This window comes from Accipiter gentilis, chromosome 8 (assembly GCF_929443795.1).
Source record: "Accipiter gentilis chromosome 8, bAccGen1.1, whole genome shotgun sequence".
NCBI classification, from domain to species: domain Eukaryota; kingdom Metazoa; phylum Chordata; class Aves; order Accipitriformes; family Accipitridae; genus Astur; species Astur gentilis.
The window spans coordinates 43,889,304-43,906,269 of record NC_064887.1 but is presented as its reverse complement, the minus strand read 5'-3'; the positions used below and the strand labels follow the sequence as shown (position 1 = coordinate 43,906,269).

The following is a 16,966-nucleotide window of genomic DNA, read 5'->3' as shown; positions in this document are numbered from 1 at the left end:
GGGGAACTCTGGGACGGTGGAGGACAAGGGCCGGTCCCCGCCCCGCGATGCAAAGTAGGCGCTCTCCCGCCATGCATCGCGCGCGGCCGGTCGATCCGTACGGCAGCTCAGCGAAGGAAAAGCCAAAATTTCTGACAAAAAGGAGGACTGCGAGTGTAGAACCCGAAGTACCTCTCGGGGGAGTGGCGTCATAAGAAAAGGCAGAAGTAGAATAATAAAGGTCTCGCCATGTCTTTAAAGTTATAAAGTGTGAGAGGTTCAAATAGCATTCAGGGGAGGGGCATATTCGTGCTCGCTTCGGCAGCACATATACTAAAATTGGAACGATACAGAGAAGATTAGCATGGCCCCTGCGCAAGGATGACACGCAAATTCGTGAAGCGTTCCATATTTTTCGAACGATCGCAACGCTCCCCGCGCGGGGGGGATTCTTTTGGACCCCTGCTCCGTGCCGGGGGTACCCCGAGACACGGGCCACCGAGGTGTGGGGGGTACCAGACCGCCGTGCCGGGTCAGGGGGGAGCCCCAGGCGCAGCCCACCAGCCCTGTGGGGAAGGTCTGTGCACTCCCTGCAGTGGGAGAGGGGTCTCAGGGGTGAGGGAGGAGACGGGCACCCCAAAAGCTTCACGGCCCACGGCCCCGGGGGCCCAGCGCAGCCCTGCGAGGGCCCCTGTGTGCTGCAGGCCCCAAGGGGACACCCGGCTGAGAGAGCGAGACCCCTGCCCCACTCTGGGGCACCCCGGTGGGGGAGAAGGTGGAGAGGACGAGCCCCGGTGGGGTGGCCGGCAGGGACCCCTGGCCAGCCCCTGCCCAGGGACCATCCAGGATGAGGAAGACCCTGGTTGACCTTTGGCTGCTTGGGGAGCCATGGGGAAGGAGCTGCAGGGCAGGGGGCTGTGCTGGCTGCTTTGTGCCCCCCCCACCCCCTCCCGTGCGAGGGCCATCCTGCTGCCACCTGTCCCGCTGTGCCCCCTGCCCTGTGTCCCCAAGTGTGGCAGCAGTGGTGCGAGAGCGATCCAAGCCCCGGGGAAGGACCACGGGTCTTTATTTAATTGCTCTTTCACAGCAGATTCTGCTCTGGCAGAGAACAGTTGGGGTCCCAGGGCCAGCCCCAGCACCCAGTCCTGTCCTGGGGCAGGGGGGAGACCCAAGGCAGACCCCCACCCCCCCCCAAAAAAAAAACTCAGCCCCTCAGAGAGTACAACCCCACCAAGGGCGAGCTGGGGCCAGCCCTGCCCTGGAGCTTTGACCCTCCCCAGCACCCGGACGGTCCCACAGGGATGGTGGCCCTGTGCTGGTGGGCATGATGTGGCCAGGCCCCCCCCCCGTGCAGCTCTGGGGGTCCAAGATGGCCAGAGGACCCAGGACCCCAGGTCATGCTGCAGCGATGGCTGGGGAGGGGGTCCATGGGGCACCATGACCTCGCTCAGACAGCACTCTCCTGGTAGCTGTCATCCTCCAGGAACGGTGTCAGCCTCCTCCCAGGGCTGGGTGCCACTGGGGCCACATCCTGCCCTGGGGCTGCAGCCCCTCCAGGGTCCTCGTCGCTCTGCTCCCTGGCAAAGTGCACGAAGACCTGTGGGGAGGGCAGGGTGAGGGGCACTGCCGGCAGGACCCTGGCCGCCATGCCCTCGTGCCCCACGTCACTCGTCACCTGGTCGAGGGTGGTCTGGGACACTGAGTAGTCCTCGATGTGGCAGGGGCCACGGTGGGCTGCCAGAACGCTGAAGACGCTGGCCAGGGAGCCGGCGCGGGAGGGCAGCTGGTACTGCAGCAGCCCCCCGTGTCGCTCCTTCAGCACGATGCCGGGGAAGCGGTGCTGCATCAGGCTCTCCACCGGTTCCGGACCGGGGCCACCCACTCGCACCACTACCGTGTAGCCATCCCCAAACCTGTGCGGGAGAGGGGGACATCACTGCAGGGACCAGCCGTGTCCCTGACCCCACAGGGCGGCCGCCCCTCACTGCCGGAGCCCTCCCCAAGTCCTCAGCCCCATTACCTGTTCTTGAGGTGCTGGACGCTGCCCAGGCAGCGGAACCGGCCGTTGACCATGATGGCCATCCTGGTGCACAGCGCCTCGCACTCCTCCATGCTGCCGGGGGGGAGGCGTGAGACCCCGCAGGGAGAGATGGGTGCTCCCCTCCGGCAGTGCCGCAGACCCCAGGACAGGGGGGCTCACCTGTGGGACGTGAGAACCACGGACCTGCCTTCCCGGATGACGCTGAGGATGCAGTCCCACAGGAACCGCCGGGCTCGCGGGTCCATCCCCGTCGTGGGCTCATCCTGCAACGGCCCCGGCGGTGCTGTCAGCCCGGGCAGGGGGCAGGTGCTACCACGGGACCCCCCCCCCCACTGTCCCCACTCACCAGGAAGACGACTGGGGGGGAGCCGAGGAGTGCTATAGCTGTGGAGAGCTTGCGCTTGTTGCCCCCACTGTACTTGCCCGCCGGCCGGTCCGCGTGTGGCCCCAGCCCCAGCTTGGTGATACCCCACTGAGCTACCTGCAAGAGACATGGAGGGGGTGAGAACGGGGTCCCTCAGGGCTGGGGAGGGGGGGCTGGGGTGCGAGCCCTACCCTGGGGGTCTCCTCCTCTGGGATGCCGCGCAGGCGGCTGTAAAACTCCAGATGCTCCCGCCCCGTCAGCAGGTCTGTGATGGCGTCGAACTGGGGGCAGTAACCCATGTGCTGGTGGACGGACTGCAGGTCGGTGAGCACACTGGGGGACGGGGACACGGCTGAGCACACGGCAGGGTCGGGGACATGGCTGAGCATGCAGTGGGGACACGGCTGAGCATGTGACAGGGACAGGGGCAGTCTCCAGGGACAGAGAAAAGGCTGAGAACACCGCGGGAACAGGGATGAACACGGTACAGGGATGAGGATGTGGATGAAGCCGAGTGCAAGCATGCTGCAGGGATGAGGGCGAGGACGAGCACATGGTGCGGATGGGGATGATGGCCTGCATGCTGTGGGGACAAGGAGAGGGGGAGCAGTGGGTCGGCCACGGGGTCCCTCTGTCTCGCCCACCTGTGCCCTTTCAGCCAGGCCTCCCCCAGCGTCACCTCCGTGTCCCCCGTCAGCATCTTGAAGGTGGAAGTCTTCCCGGCGCCGTTCACACCCAGGAGGCCGAAGCACTGCAAGGCGCAAAGCGGGGTTACCGGCAGCCCTGTCCCTGCCCGCAGTGCCATTTGTCCGTCTGTCTGGCACTCACCTCCCCAGGGGGGATGGCAACGCAGAGCCGGTCCACCGCCGGAGCCTTCCTGCGCCGGTACACCTGCGCGGCAGAGCCCGGCGCTGGGTGCTCCCCACGCGACACCCACCAGCGGGACCGGGGGCTACAGGAGAGGCTGGAGCCCCCAAAGCGAGGGACGGGGCAGGGTCCGGCCCCACGGCACGCACCTTGGTCAGGTCCTTCAGCAGCAGGAGGTGGCTGTGCGGGGGGGTGCTGCCCACCCTCGCCCTCTCCCTGGCCACATCCCCGTCCTCCTCCCCCAGCGAGGGCAGCTGCAGAGCCCGTGGCCTGGGGGCAACAGCGTCAGGGGCACTTCCAGGGCTGCCTGCCCCACGGCCACCCCACGGCCGCCCCACGGCCGGTCCTCACCCGAGCCGCAGGAAGAAGCGATATTGCAGCAGGAGGGTGAAGAGGAAGAAGATGACGCCCTCAACGGCCATGGCGAACATGTTCTTCCCTGCCAGATCCCAGGACAAGGGGGACACAAAGTGCCTGTCCCCTGCAAGTGGCAAGAGGGGCTGTAGGAGGGGGGGACACCGGGGAGGGCCCCTGCACTGGCCAGGCTTTGGGGAGGGGGAGCAGCCCCGATACCCCTGGACTCACCAAACCTCTCAAAGGCATCAGCCATTGCCTGGTTCTTCACCATGTCAATGAGGCCTCGGCCCAGGCAGAAGTGGGGGAAGACGAGGAAAACTTTCTTCAGGATGCGGTTGATGTTGTTGAGGTTCTGTCGGGACAGTGAGGAGAAGGATAGGGGAGCTGGAACCAGTCCCGCAGGGATGGGAGGGAGGTCCAGGGCAGCCTGGGGGCTCACCTGGTCCACGAAGAGCTCCAGCACGAAGGTGGCCACGCTGCCGTTGATGCCAATGAAGAGGTTGATGCACGTCAGGGCCACGTAGGCGGTGCTGGGGATGCTGAAGAGGAAGGAGGCTGGGTACATCAGGGGGGTGATGGACCAGCTGGGGGGCAGAGAGGCAGAGGCTGGCCGAGGCGTACCTCCCGCTCCAGGGGGCACAGCAGGGCAAGCCAGCACCCCTCCCTTTCCCTTTACCAAGACCCCCTGAGCCAGGGCTGCCCCCAGCCCTGCTCTGAGCCCCCTGCACCCCCCCTTCCCTGGGGTCCAGCCCTGGCGGGGGGCTGAGCCCCAGCTGGGCTCCACCGGCCCTTCACCCGTAGAGCAGCAGCAGCAGCACCAGGGAGGGCAGGTTGGCAGAGGACACATAGGACTCCTGCTGGAAGCAGAGGAAGATGAGGATGACCAGCAGCGCAGGGACCAGGTAGTTGCACTGCAGGCACAGAAAAGCCGGGGAGGGGGGGTCACAAGTGGGACCTGGCTCCCCGGGACCTGTACCTCATCCCCATCCCCGTCCCGCACCATGTCCCAGGTGAAGTTGCCCAGCCAGTAGGTGACGGGCTTCATCCCGCTGACGAACTGCAGATGCTTGGCCTTGCTGACCTGCTCCTCGATGAGGAAGAGCACAAAGCTGGCCGGGACGAAGGACATGGCGAAGATCACGCAGATGGACACCAGCACATCCACTGAGGTGGCCATCCTGTTGGGGACGGGAGAGCTCAGCCAGGGATGGGGGGGGGGCCTGTGGACCCCTGTCCCTGGTACTCACAGGGCAGCCTCCGAGAGCTGCTCTTTGGTGAGGTTGAGGGGGTGGTTGGTAGCCGTGATGCCGTAGAGCGCGGGGTCGGTCCCGGTGGGCAGCCGAGCACGCAGCAGCCCGTTGCTGGCCACGTTGACGAAGGAAACCATGGCGTGCCAGCCCTTGTTGTTGAACCAGACCTGTAGCCCAGAGGAGATCGGCAGCTCAGAGCCCCCTCCTGCCCCGGCACCGCTGCTGGCTGTGCCCACAGCACCCCACTGCCCGCCGGGCTCCCGCTCCCCTCCAGCCCCAGGCAGGCTTAGTCCTTCTCCAGCTGCTCCAACCCCGGATGGGGACCTGGGTGCCGCATCCCCTGCTGACTCCTAGCTCTCACCCCCGTGGGACCCCCAGCCCCTGGGTCGGGCATACCTTGATGTTCCTGCGAGCGTCCAAGCCCTCGATGAAGCGGCTGAGGTTGCCCAGGAGCCGGTCTGAGGGGCTGCCCTGGGTGTGGGAACACAGGGTGAGGAGTGGGCTTGGGCCAGAGCCCTCCCAGCACCGGGATGCTGGAGCCAAGCCGGGGGGGGGGCGGGCAGAGCCCCGGCCGTACCGGGGTGATGTTGAACAGTGCCCGGAGCTCCAGCACCGCCTCATCCACCTCTGCCGCCGACGGCAGGGCCTGGGAGCTGCCGGCACCCAGGGAAAAGCCACCGTACCTGCGGGGAGAGACGGGCACTTCCAAACCTGCCACCCATTTTCAACTGCTACCCCTGCCCAAACACAGCCCTCCCCCTCCACCTGCCCAGACACCATGGTGAGGGGCACACAGCAAAGGGCTGAAGCTGCCCAGATGATGGCTCTGCCTGAAGATTGCGCTGGCTCTGCCCAAGCCCACAGGCAAGCTCCTGTCCCCCCCCTGCCCCATCTGTGTGAGACCCCAGCCCCTCCCCGGGCTCACCTCTGCTCATTCACCCACTTCTTGTTCCTCAGCCTGAAAAAAACGGGAGCCGGGGAGAAATACCCCCCAGGAGATGTTACGGCAGCACCTGCCCACCCAGCCACGAGTCCCCCAGCAGTTCCCCCTTACCCTGCAGTGCCCTCGCTGTCCCCAGCCCAGGCTGGGTTTGGTCTGCAGCAGCCCTCCCTGCTTCCACCGCGCTGGCAGCCTGTGCCAAAGACTTGCCCCATCTTCCCTGCGGTGTGCCCAGGGGGTCCCCAGCCCCAGCACTCACCCCCAGCGGATGATCTGGGGGTAGGTCTTCACCAGGTAGTCAGAGATGTTCCTGCCCGTCAGGTTCTGCAGGATGTCACCTGTGCCCCTTCGCACCTGGGGGGACAGACAGACAGGCTGGACGGACACACGGCTTCATTCGCCTCCCCAGAGCATTGCCTGCACCTGTACCAGGCAGCGCTGGTGCTGGCCCCGCTGTGGGCTGGGGGTTACCTGGGGTGGTGGGAGCCCCCCGGCCCCCTCAGGGCAGTCGGGCAGCATCCTGTGAGCCCCTGGTCCGCTGCACCGGCAGCGGGGGGACGGCTCGGCTCGTGTCCAGTTCCCGCGCCGCAACGCTTCCAGCAGGGCTGGGGGAGCCGGGGGGACCAAGAAGCCGTCGGGGTGGGAAGCCGGTGGGCATGGCCCCGTCCTGGGCACCCGGCACCGTGGGGGAGAGAGACCCCCCGTTACTAGCCTGGTGTGAGCCAGAGGCGTTGGACCTGCCCCTGCCTGTGGCTGCCACCGCCCCCCCCCACCACATGGATGGTTGAGGGGGTCCCATGGCATCACACCAGCTGGCAGGGATGTTCCTGGGGGAGATGCAGGCACTGAGGGGGGGGCCGAGCCCCAGCCACCCCCTCCCAGCCCCTCCAGCCCCACGGGGCGCAGGCACTCACGCCTCCTCAGCATCCTTCATGCACTTGGTGCCAAAGCCTGGCTCGGCCAGGAGCGCGGCCAAGAGCTGAGCCGTGTCGGGGTCCCCCGGGGCGTCGTTGCTGCCAGGAGATGCAGGAGTGAGCTGGCAGCAGTGGGGGACACGGGGGGACAGAGGGATGGGGACACACCTGAAGAAGGTGAACTGCTGCCCGTACATCCAGGGCTGGAGGCGCAGCGGTGGGTACTTCCCGAAGGGCGGCACGATGAGGCTGAAGAGCAGGGCGATGCAGACGAAGACGGCGGGCAGGACTATCTGCCGGGGGCTGGGGGTCAGGGCCGGCTCCGCACCCTCCTGCCCCATCCCCTCCCCACCCTCCGCACCACGTCCCCGTCCCATCCCCGTCCCCCATGCCGTACCTGCGCGAAGAAGCCCCGGGTGCTGCGTCGGGCATGGAGCATCCTCTTGATGAAGAGGGCACGGAGCTGCTGGCGGGTCAGCGCCCAGCCCCTCACCCTGTGGCTGGCCTGCCCGGCCGCCCCGCGCAGCAGGTCCGTCTCCCCGGGCTCCTCTGCTGGGGGAGCAGAGATGTGTCTGGGTCTGGCCCCGGCACAGCCAGCGGTGAGGGGCAGGGGATCATGTCAGGCGACGTGCGGGGGGAACGGTGTGCTGGCAGGGTTGTGTCCCCCACCCTGGTGGGGATGGGGTGCTGCATGCAGGGATGCAAAGGGAGCCCCCCAGACCCCCCCAACCCCCAGCTCCTACCTCGACGGGGTCCTTGGACTCAGTGTAAAGGAGATGAAAGAAGGGTTACAGCCACATCGATGTCTGCCCAGCCAGGGTTAGCGCTGACCCGGGGCAGAGCCGGGTCCCCAAACAATCACAGGCCCCCCCCCACTGCCATGGCTGCCCCCACACCAGCTCTATCTCCAGAAGGGGCCTGGGTACATTCCCTCGGATTTCATGTCCCATCCCAAGCCCTGCCCAGAGCCAGGCTCCCCCAAACCAGCCACTGTCCCCACTCCTCGCCCTGCCCAACACCGAGGCCAGGCGGGAGTGATGCTGCACGAGCATCCCTGAGCCTCTCCCTGCCCACTACCTGCCCAAAGGGATGCGTGTCCAAAGGGATGTCTCCTTGGACGGACACGTGCCCGGATGGACACATGCCATGGCCCCAGCCCCAGCCCACCGGGTGGAGGTGGGGGGCACCCAGCGGCAGGGGCTGGCCAGCTCAGCGGGTCCCAGGTGTCAGCTCCCCCTCCTTACCCAACTCCCCGTCGGCCACTTCTGTATCTCCTCCCTCGCTGGGGGCTGCTCCTCTCCTGGTGCCTGACAAAACGGGGGTGAGAGCACCAGGGTGGGACCGAGGCCACAGCCTGTGACACCTCCCTGCACCCATGGGTGCTCCCAGCAGGGAACTCAGCCCTGGGAAGGGTGAGGGCCACATGGGGTGCTGGGGACACCCGCACCCCTCTGCTCCAGGCTGCTGAGCATCTCCCCCCAGACCCCCCCTGCACCCTAGCACCCTGAAGCTGAGCTCCAGCCAGCCCTGAGGTGTTTTACCTGCCGAGTCAGCGTCCACCCCAGTGTCCTGAGCCACCTTCAGAAAGATCTGAGGGCAGGAGGGGGCTGGCATTAAACACGGCCATCAGCACCCACCACCCCGGCAAGGCAAATCGCCCAGGTCACGGGCAACCCCCGGCAGAGCTCCAGGGAGGGTGGGCACCCCAGGAGCCGCAGGCAGCCCCCTGGCCACAGCAACTCTGGGTACCTCTTCCAGGGTGGTGTCGGAGATGCCGTAGCTGGAGATGCCCAGTTCCCCCAGGCGGGCGTCCAGCTCGTGGAAGAGGTCCCCGAACGCCCCATCCTTGGCCCCACTGTAGGGCAGGACGAAGAGCACCTCGTGCCCAATGTCCTCCACTAGCCGAGAGCCCGGCACCAGCTTCTGGATCAGCGCCGACAGCTGGGGCACATCTGGGGGGGACGGGGAGGGCTGGAAACCTGGGGCAGGAGCCGGTGGACAGCACCGTGCCCTGGACCCCAGTCTGGGGGTCCCTGGGAGGGCTTGCAGGGGGCAGGAGGGCAGGGAGCCCCTTCTGCCCCACCAGTGCAGGGGGGCCAAGAGCCGGTGGCAGGGCAGGGCGTGGGGCTGAATATGCCCACGGCCCCCCACCCCCAGCTGATGGGGGCTACATAGGGAGCACCCAGGAGCGTGATGCTGCACTGAGGGCACAGGGAGGGACGGGACCCTCACCCACGGTGCTGGCCTCGCTGCCCCGCTCGCTGCCCAGGCCCGTGTCGCTGCTGCGCTCTGAATCACTGCCGTCCTGTGGGAAAGGGTAGCCGGAGCCTGGCACCCTGTAGCAGGATCCAACCCCAAGCCTGGGGCTCAGCACCCCCCGCTACCTGGGATGGAGGCACTGGGCACCCTTTTGGCTGATGCTCAGCAGGGCCAAGGGACCCACCTTTTTGGTGGTACCGGGAACAGTGCTGGTGCTGCCGCCTGTCCCGACCCGCTCCCGCTTCACCAGGGTGAGATGGTAGCCGGTGCCCAGCCTGGCCTTGAGGAAGAGCGGGGACCCGCAGCAGCAGAGCCGCCCCTGCGAGATGATGGCGGTGCGGTCCCCCAGCAGCTCCGCCTCGTCCATGTAGTGGGTGGAGAGGATGATGGTGCGGCCTGGGGGCAGGCAGCGGGCTGGACCCTAGACCCCCTTGCTGGAGCCCCCCTTTCTGGGCACGTCCTCCCCAGTTGGCACGTCTCCCTGCTCGCCCCTGCTGCCAGTTCTCCACGGCTGGGGGGGCTCAGATGCACAGAGGGCGAAGTGGGGTCCCCCCAGCCCTGACCTTTGCGGTATTTGAGCAGCAGCTCCCAGATGCTGCGGCGGGAGTAGGGGTCGATGCCAGCCGTGGGCTCGTCCAGGATGACCACCCGGGAGCCGCCCACGAAGGCGATGGCCACCGAGAGCTTCCGCTGCATTCCGCCTGCGGGGCGGCAGGGACAGCGTTGGAAGGGGGGGCCGGGGCAGCAGACCCCTGCTCTGGTGCCGGTCCCGCCCCCCACACGCACCAGAGAGGTTCCTGGTCTGCTCCCGGCGCTTATGGGGCAGCCCCGTGTCCTGGATCAACTGGTCCATCTCCGCCTTCACCTGCTTCTCCGACAGCCCCTTCAGGCGCCCGTAGAACCAGACGTGCTCCTCCACTGTCAGGCTGGGGCGGGCAGGGGTGAGATGGGGGGGCCCTGCCTGCGCCAGCCCCTGGCACTGCTCCCCCCCTGCCTGCCCTGCCCCTGCCTACATGTCGAAGAGCACGTTGTGCTGGGGACACATCCCCATGGTTTTGCGGATGCTGTCGATATCGGAGCGGATGTCCCAGCCCAGGATATAGGCAGTGCCGGAGGTGGGGGGCAGGAGGCCGGTCAGGATGGACCTGGATGGGGGAACCAGTGGAGAAAATGGGCCAGGGAGCACAGGACCAGCAGGGCTCGGGGCTGGGGTGACCTGTTCTGTGTGGGGTGCTCAGAGCCCAGCCTCGTGGGGACCCAGGTGGGGACAGCACTGGGGCAGAGCCAGGCTCAGCTCCTGTTCCGACCATGGCCACGCAGCTCCCCTGGTCAGACCCCCAGTCTCACATGGTGGTGGTCTTGCCGGCCCCGTTGTGGCCCAGGAAGGAGGTGATCTGCCCCTCGTAGAAGTCCAGGCTCAGCCCGTTGACGGCCACACGGCTGCTGTTGCGGTAAACCTTCACCAGGTTGCGGATGGAGACGCCGGGCTGGAGCTGGGCAGGTGGCTCCTCCACCAGCACTGGAAGCCACAGGAGGGTCATGTCCCAGGCAGGACCCCTCGCCAGGGGCAGGACCCCTTGTCACGGGGGGCAGGACCCCCTGCCATGGGGCAGGACACCCCGCTGGGGGGGCAAAGCCCAGGAGGAAGGGCTCGAGCCCAGTTCTGTGGCTGCCGCCCTTCAGCCGTGCAGCTCTGGGGTGGCCAGGGGCAGGGGCTCACCTTGGGGTGCAGCAAAGGGGCTGGTGGGGTACGGGGGGTGCCTGGCTGAGGATGGCTCTCCAAGCCAGTAGCTCTTCAGGAAGGGGAAATTCCAGGGCTTGGGGATCCCATACTGACCTGCAGCAGGCAAGGGACTGAGTGGGGCTGGGGGGCTGCCAAGGGACCGGAGGGGCTGCTGAGGGCCAGGGGGGGCCACAGTCACCTGGGAAGACGCCCTCGAGGTACCAGGTGGCCAGGCCGTAGAGGCCAGCATCCAGCAGCAGCAGCCCCATGGCTGTGGCGAAGTTGTAGGGGTCTCCCGGCACGGGGCTGGTACCCAGGTTGTGCCACTGGATGCCCACCCCCTGCTCCTCATAAAGGGAGAAGTACTCGCAGCCGAAGCCGAAGGCCACTGGTGACAGCAGGCTCTGGTGGTGGCAAAAACAGTGGTGTGGGCAGAAAGACCCGCCCAGGGGGGTTCAGCCCCAAAGCCCCCCCACCTGGCATGCCTGGGGCGCCCAAGGGACGTCGGGGAGGGGGCTGCCACGGCCGCTCACCACGAGGACGCGGAGCGGGAAGGTGATGTGGTCGCGCCAGGCGACGCACAGCACATAGGGCAGGTAGAGGGAGAAGTAGATGATGCCGCCGCAAGCCGAGGCCAGGTTGGCGCGGGGGAAGAAGGTGCTGATGAGGAAGCACTGGCTGATGGTGGCCACTGAGAAGGTGCCGAGGAAGAGGAAGATGACGGCCGGGTCACTGTAGGGCAGGATGTTTCCCAGCTGCAGATGGAGGCAGGTTGGAGCCTGCAGAGCCCCCCATGCTGGCTCCCAGCCCCAACACTCCCCGTGTCACCCACGCTGTCCCAGAGGTTGCCCTGCAACCTGCCTTGAGGATGAGAACAAGGAGGGCAGAGCTGAGGAGGAAGGGGATGAAGCTGCTGAGGAACCAGCTGAGCCAGAGGATCCCGTTGCTCAGCCCCATAGTCTTCATGGTCTCCTTGAGACGCGTCTCCTTCTCATGCACCACCCCCTTGATGATCATGGCCACCGAGTAGATCCAGGCCAGCGTCATGAAGAGGGGCAGCGAGCGGTTCAGGACCCGCAGAAACCTGGGGGAGATGGCACCAGCCCTTCCACCTCCAGCCTGACACCCCGGGGCCACTGCTGGGCAGGGGACACCCGGGGCATGGACCAGTCCCTTGCCACCTCCTCAGGGCACCGATGCTGCAGGGTGCTCGGCCCCGTCCCCTGCAGCAGTGGGTCACTTGAGGGTCCTGGGGTGCTGGGGCTGCCCCCCGCCACCCACTCACACATCATCCACGTAGCAGGGGTAGGGCATTTGCTGGACGTAGACCCCCGTCCGTGGGGCAGCCCTGGTCTGCACCCGCACCACCGCCTGCTCCACCAGGTCCTGCACGTAGACGAAGCCCCCCCACACGTAGCGCAGGTCGCTGAAGGGGTCGGCCGCAGGGCCCGGGTCCCAAAACCTGAGGGCAGAGCACGGTGCTGGGAGGGGGGCTCCCCCCACCACGGGCGCAGGATGCTTGGGGGTCGTGGAGACCGAAGGGGTGGGCGTCCCCCGACCTGTCCTTGATCTTGTTAGTCCTCGTGACATCGTCGATGTCCATGCGGATCTTGTAGCGGACGTGGGGGGGCAGCGCGGGGGCTGTGGCGTTGGTGGGGGGCTGGAAGACCACGGCTGCCCAGAACTGCTGCTCCTCCAGCAGCTCCAGGGCCCGGGCCACCAGCTGGTCCTCGGTGGCCACTGCCTCGATCTTGTCCAGGCAGACACACTGCAGGCAGGGCAGGCAGGGCTCAGTGGGGCTCAGGGAGCCAGCCCACCCGGGCGGCCGGGGCGACACGCACCTCCATGAACTGTGACAGCGTGCTCAGGACCATGTCGGCGTCGGCATACACCTGCTGCCAGGTGAGCCCCGGCCCCGCCGCCGGCCGCGCCAGGAACCCCGCCAGCGCCGGCAGCTTCCAGGAGGTGCCGTTGAGGAACCCGTCCAGGAGCTGGGCCGTCCCTGGGGCCAGCAGCAGATCCTGCAAAGCACCAGGGTACCACAGGACGATGCAGCCCACCCCACTCCTGGCCAGGACCCCCGGCTGCACCCCACCACACCCCCCGACCCACACCCCACCGCAGCCTTGTCCCCAACGGGGAGAGGGTCTGGGGGTCACGCACCCGGAGGACCTGCATCTCCAGGCTGCTGTTGAGGAAGGCGTAGATGCGGGGTCCCAGCTCCCGCCAGGCACCTCCCGCCTCCCCCAGCACTGCCAGCTCCTGGAAGGTCCGGTTCACCTGCGTGGGGCAGGGGGTGAGGCAGGGCTGGGGTAACCCCCCCGTCAGCCCCCCCTCAGCCCCCTGCTCACCTCGGCCATGATGCTGTCGGGGCCGGGGCCAGGCGGCGTGTACAGGATCTTCCCCATGAAGAGGGGCTTGATCCCCCGCCAGAAGATCTGCGAAAGGGGGCTGGACTCCAGGCTGCGGACCAGCTCTCGGCAGAAGGGACCTGGGTGGGGGCCAGAGCTGAGCCCTTGCCACAAGCCCCCCGCTGCCTCCCCGGCAGCCTTGGGGGGGCTGTGTCCAGCAAGCCCCTGGCTGAGCTCCCCCCGCCACCGCAGCCCAGCCCGCTCACTGCTGGCGCTGTCTGAGGCCGTGGCTCTCCGCTCCGAGCTGTTGCGGTCCAGGAAGGCTTTGACGTCGTTGTCCTCATACCAGTTGAGGGAGGGGACCCTAAGCCCCCCACCCTCGGGGTGCCCGCAGGCGATGCGCGACAGGGCCCCGAAAGCGCCCGAGCCGGTGGCGCTGGCGTTGGGGGCCATCAGTGCCCCGAGCTCCCGCCGCAGCTCGGCAAGGCTGGTCATGGAGGACACCTGGGGAGAGCGGGATGGAGAGCGGGACTACAGGGGACAGGGATGCCCAGGGACACCGCGGGAAGCGGGGCACTGCTCGAGTGCAGGGGGGTGGGTGGGGGGCACTTGAGCAGGGTGCTACCTCCTCCGTCAGGGATGCTGCATCCCGCAGGAAGGTGCCCAAGGCTTCCACGGTGCCAGCAATGCCACCCACCTCTGAGCTCAGCTGTTCCTACAAGGGGGGGCATGGGAAGAGGGGTCACAGCCCCTCTGGGGAGGAGCCGGGGGTCTCTGGCCTGGCACTTGCCAGCACCCGGCATCTGGCCAGGCTGGGGGCTCACCGCCAGGAGCCGGGGGAGGTCGAGCTGGGAGAGGAAGGAGCCCTCCATGGCGCGGAGCTGGAGGCCAGGCAGGTCGCAGAGCCCTCGCTGCAGGCGCTGGGTGGAAGCGGCGTCGCCCCCCGCCAGGAAGCCCCCCAGCTCCGAGGCGTTGCAGACCACAGCCTTCAGTGGGAGGCGGGTGCTCGCCAGGGAGAACTGGTGGGAGACGACCCGTCATGCCGCAGCCCCCAGCACCACGGGTACCAGGAGCGGGCGCTGCACCGACACTCACGATGCGGGGGTTGAGCCGAGCCCCCATCAGCTCGTCCACCAGCTCCGGGGGCAGAGACGTGTTGGTCCGGAGGAACCATGAGAAGGTCTCATCCTCTCTCAGGTAGTCCCTCACCGGCAGGGCTGGGGGGGCAGGGGTCAGCCAGGGGGGTCTCGGTCCCCCTGCACCCCCCATCCCCAGCGCTCACCCCTCTGCTGAGTCCCGCTCCCCCCGAGCCGGCGCAGGGCGGGCAGGAGTTGGGCGAAGCCACGCAGGAGCCGGTGCCCGTCGGTGCGGACCAGGACCCGCCGGGCTTCGGCCAGCAGGCGGGAGAGGCTGTGGGGGCACAGGGTGGGTGGTGAGACCCCGGCCCCACCGCTCGGTCCAGCCCCACAGCCCCCGGACCCCCGTCGCTCACATGGAGCCGTCGAAGTTGCCCACCACGCCGGGGGCCTCCCCCGCCGTCGGGTGCCGAAAGCAGGGGTTGTTCATGTTGCAGATGATGCCCTGGAGCCAGGGCAGGGTCCCGGCGGAGGGAAGGGCCTTGTTGGGGAAGTGGCCTGTGGGAGAGGAAGAGACAGGTCCGGGGGGGGGGGGGGGGGGGGGGGCAACGCAGGACCCCTGAGGCCATGAACACACTCCAGCAGGGAGATGCCAGCGAGCCCCCAGCTCGTGTCCACCTCCCATATTTGTCTCCCTTTGCTGCCATCCTGGGACCCCACAGGGCTCCCATGTTCCCAGCAGGCACGGGGGGGGGACATTGCCAACCCAGAGGGTGGCCCCCGTGGGGGCTGGCATGGGACACTCACACTCATGCTGCTTGAAGGGCGGGTGGGATTGCCGCACCGAGATCAAGATGAAGAAGAGGAAGAGGGGCCACAGGAGCTCAATGGCCAGCTGGATCTGGGGGACACTCATGGTTGGGGGGGTCCCTGTCCCCATCAGTAGCCAGGGCTCTGCCTGCCCCTGCGCCAGGACCCAGCAGCTCCGGGCGCTCTCCCACCCTGGTTGCCCGCTCACCCGCTGCCGCCGGCGGTAGGTGAAGTTCTTCCAGAGCAGCAGCCCCAGCTGGGTGCCCACGGCCATGGCGGGGATGCGGGGGGCATGTGTCCTGTGCCCCACTCGGTGCCAGCTGCAGGCGAGAGCAGGGGGGTCAGCGCTGAGCTGGGGGTGACAGGGCTCTTGTGTCCCTCTGGCTCAGGGCTTATCGCACACCGGGCAAAGCGCTGGGAACACGGCTGAGTTCCGGGGCCTGGCAGGAGCCAGCCTGGCATTCCCACAGCAAAGCTCCTTGCTGGAGCAAAGCTCTCAAATCTCATTCTTTTCTAAATCAAAAGCAGCAAAATAGGGCACAAGCTCTGCAAAGTCCCTCCAGGTCAGCTCTCCACTAGGAGCAGTGAACCTGATTCACACACCAAGCACGAGGGGCAGCCCTGGAGAGCGGGGCAGCCCAGGGGAGGCCTGGGACCTGCCCGTGCCTCAGTTTCCCCATGTGAGTGACATGGCCGGGCCAGCAGCAAGGTCAGGTGTTGCTGGTGAGACCCTCAGCACCCCAGGAGGGGAAACTGCCCTGATGCAAGGGGCTCAAGGCGTGAGCTCGGGCACGCAGGTCCTGCAGGTGCCCCCCAAGCTGAGCTGGGGCCCCAGCAGCTCTGGCCCCGTTTCTTCCCCAGCCCCGTCCCAGCGAGCCCCCACACCTGGCCAGCTCCGGGGACTTCACCTGCCCCCGGACAGGGGCCAGCGGCCCCCAGAACCCGACAGCAAAGCATCAGCCTCCCCTTCCAGCCACGCAGGCCGGCTTCGTGCCGAGCCCCGGCAGGCAGCGGTGGCACGACCGGACTCGCAGCTTCCCGCCCGGCGAACACCCGTGCCCGGGGAAAGCTGAGCTCCAGAGCTGCTCCCCGGCCACTGTGAGCTCAGGGCACCCCCGGGCCACCCACGCTGCCTGTTCCACCACCCCAGGGTTGGTGCAGACTCACTTGCCCACTCTCTCGCCTCCCGTAGCCTCACGCCTCCGCCACCCCTGGCTGGACCTTGGGCAAGAGGGCAGGCAGGCGACGGCTCTGCCCGCTGCGGGGGCTAAGCCGGGTCCCCGGGCGCAGCGGGGATAAGCGGGTACCGGCCAGCGGGATTAGGATCCCGGCTGGGAAATCCGGCTAATCAGCCTGCGGGGCCGGACACGAGCAGGGCCGGACACGAGCAGCGGGGTCCTGGGGGGGGATTCCTCCGAGGGGGCACCGGGGCTTGGGGAGGGCTGTGCCGCGCCCTCCCGCCGCAGCGGGAGCGAGGGGGGACCCAGCGGTGGCGGGGGGGGGGGGGGGGGCAGAGGCGGCCGGCGCCGGGACCGGGGGATGCTGCGGGGCCGCCGGGCCGGGAGCAGCCTCAGCCCGGCCGGGGGCTGCGGCTCTTTTCGGGACAAAACAAACACGGAACACCGGGGACACTCCAGAAGCCGCCTCCCGGCAAGGGACTCGCGTGGGAACCTGCTCCCTCACCCCACGGGGGACAAACACGCCCCATCGCTGCAACGGGCAGCACGGCGGCCACCGACCCGCCCCGGTCCCGGTCCCGGTCCCGCCGCACCGAGCGCCCCGCTGGGCGGGGTGCGGAGCCACGGGGAGGTGGACGGACCGGGGGGACGATGGGGACAGCTCGGGGGATGATGGGGACAACCCGGGGGGGGACACGGACAGCTCGGGGGGTGATGGGGACAGCCCGGGGGGGACACGGACAGCTCGGGGGGGGGACACGGACAGCTCGGGGGGATGATGGGGACAGCCCGGGGGGGACACGGACAGCTCGGGGGGATGATGGGGACATGGGGACAGCCCCGGGGGGGGGGAGGGG

The 16,966-nt window shown here is 68.0% G+C and overlaps 1 protein-coding gene and 1 non-coding gene across 2 annotated transcripts; one reads left to right on the top strand and one right to left on the bottom strand.

Moving 5' to 3' along the window:
• Positions 1–288: 288 nt before the first annotated feature.
• On the top strand, positions 289–395 carry LOC126042403 (U6 spliceosomal RNA). Its single transcript, XR_007507132.1, has one exon. It is a non-coding gene; the product is annotated as a U6 spliceosomal RNA (small nuclear RNA).
• Positions 396–1,034: 639 nt separating this feature from the next.
• ABCA7 (ATP binding cassette subfamily A member 7) lies at positions 1,035–16,275 on the bottom strand. The gene is made up of 51 exons (XM_049807864.1): positions 16,099–16,275; positions 15,140–15,251; positions 14,929–15,022; positions 14,538–14,679; positions 14,328–14,455; positions 14,141–14,262; positions 13,870–14,064; positions 13,671–13,760; positions 13,312–13,549; positions 13,046–13,185; positions 12,858–12,974; positions 12,536–12,715; positions 12,254–12,462; positions 11,980–12,156; positions 11,556–11,778; positions 11,228–11,449; positions 10,894–11,098; positions 10,692–10,808; positions 10,319–10,490; positions 9,985–10,116; positions 9,758–9,897; positions 9,535–9,672; positions 9,156–9,367; positions 8,945–9,017; positions 8,462–8,664; positions 8,254–8,302; positions 7,957–8,019; positions 7,456–7,473; positions 7,110–7,264; positions 6,881–7,005; positions 6,713–6,811; positions 6,270–6,465; positions 6,058–6,152; positions 5,784–5,816; positions 5,436–5,541; positions 5,255–5,329; positions 4,856–5,025; positions 4,609–4,786; positions 4,404–4,519; positions 4,048–4,192; positions 3,837–3,960; positions 3,603–3,732; positions 3,401–3,521; positions 3,213–3,275; positions 3,029–3,135; positions 2,576–2,717; positions 2,367–2,501; positions 2,180–2,283; positions 2,000–2,092; positions 1,655–1,892; positions 1,035–1,576 (listed from the first exon to the last, which is right to left on the bottom strand). Exons 2-51 carry the CDS (start codon positions 15,203–15,205, stop codon positions 1,427–1,429), a joined length of 6,765 nt encoding a protein of 2,254 aa, XP_049663821.1. The 5' UTR covers positions 15,206–15,251; positions 16,099–16,275; the 3' UTR covers positions 1,035–1,426.
• Between the last annotated feature and the right edge of the window lie 691 nt (positions 16,276–16,966).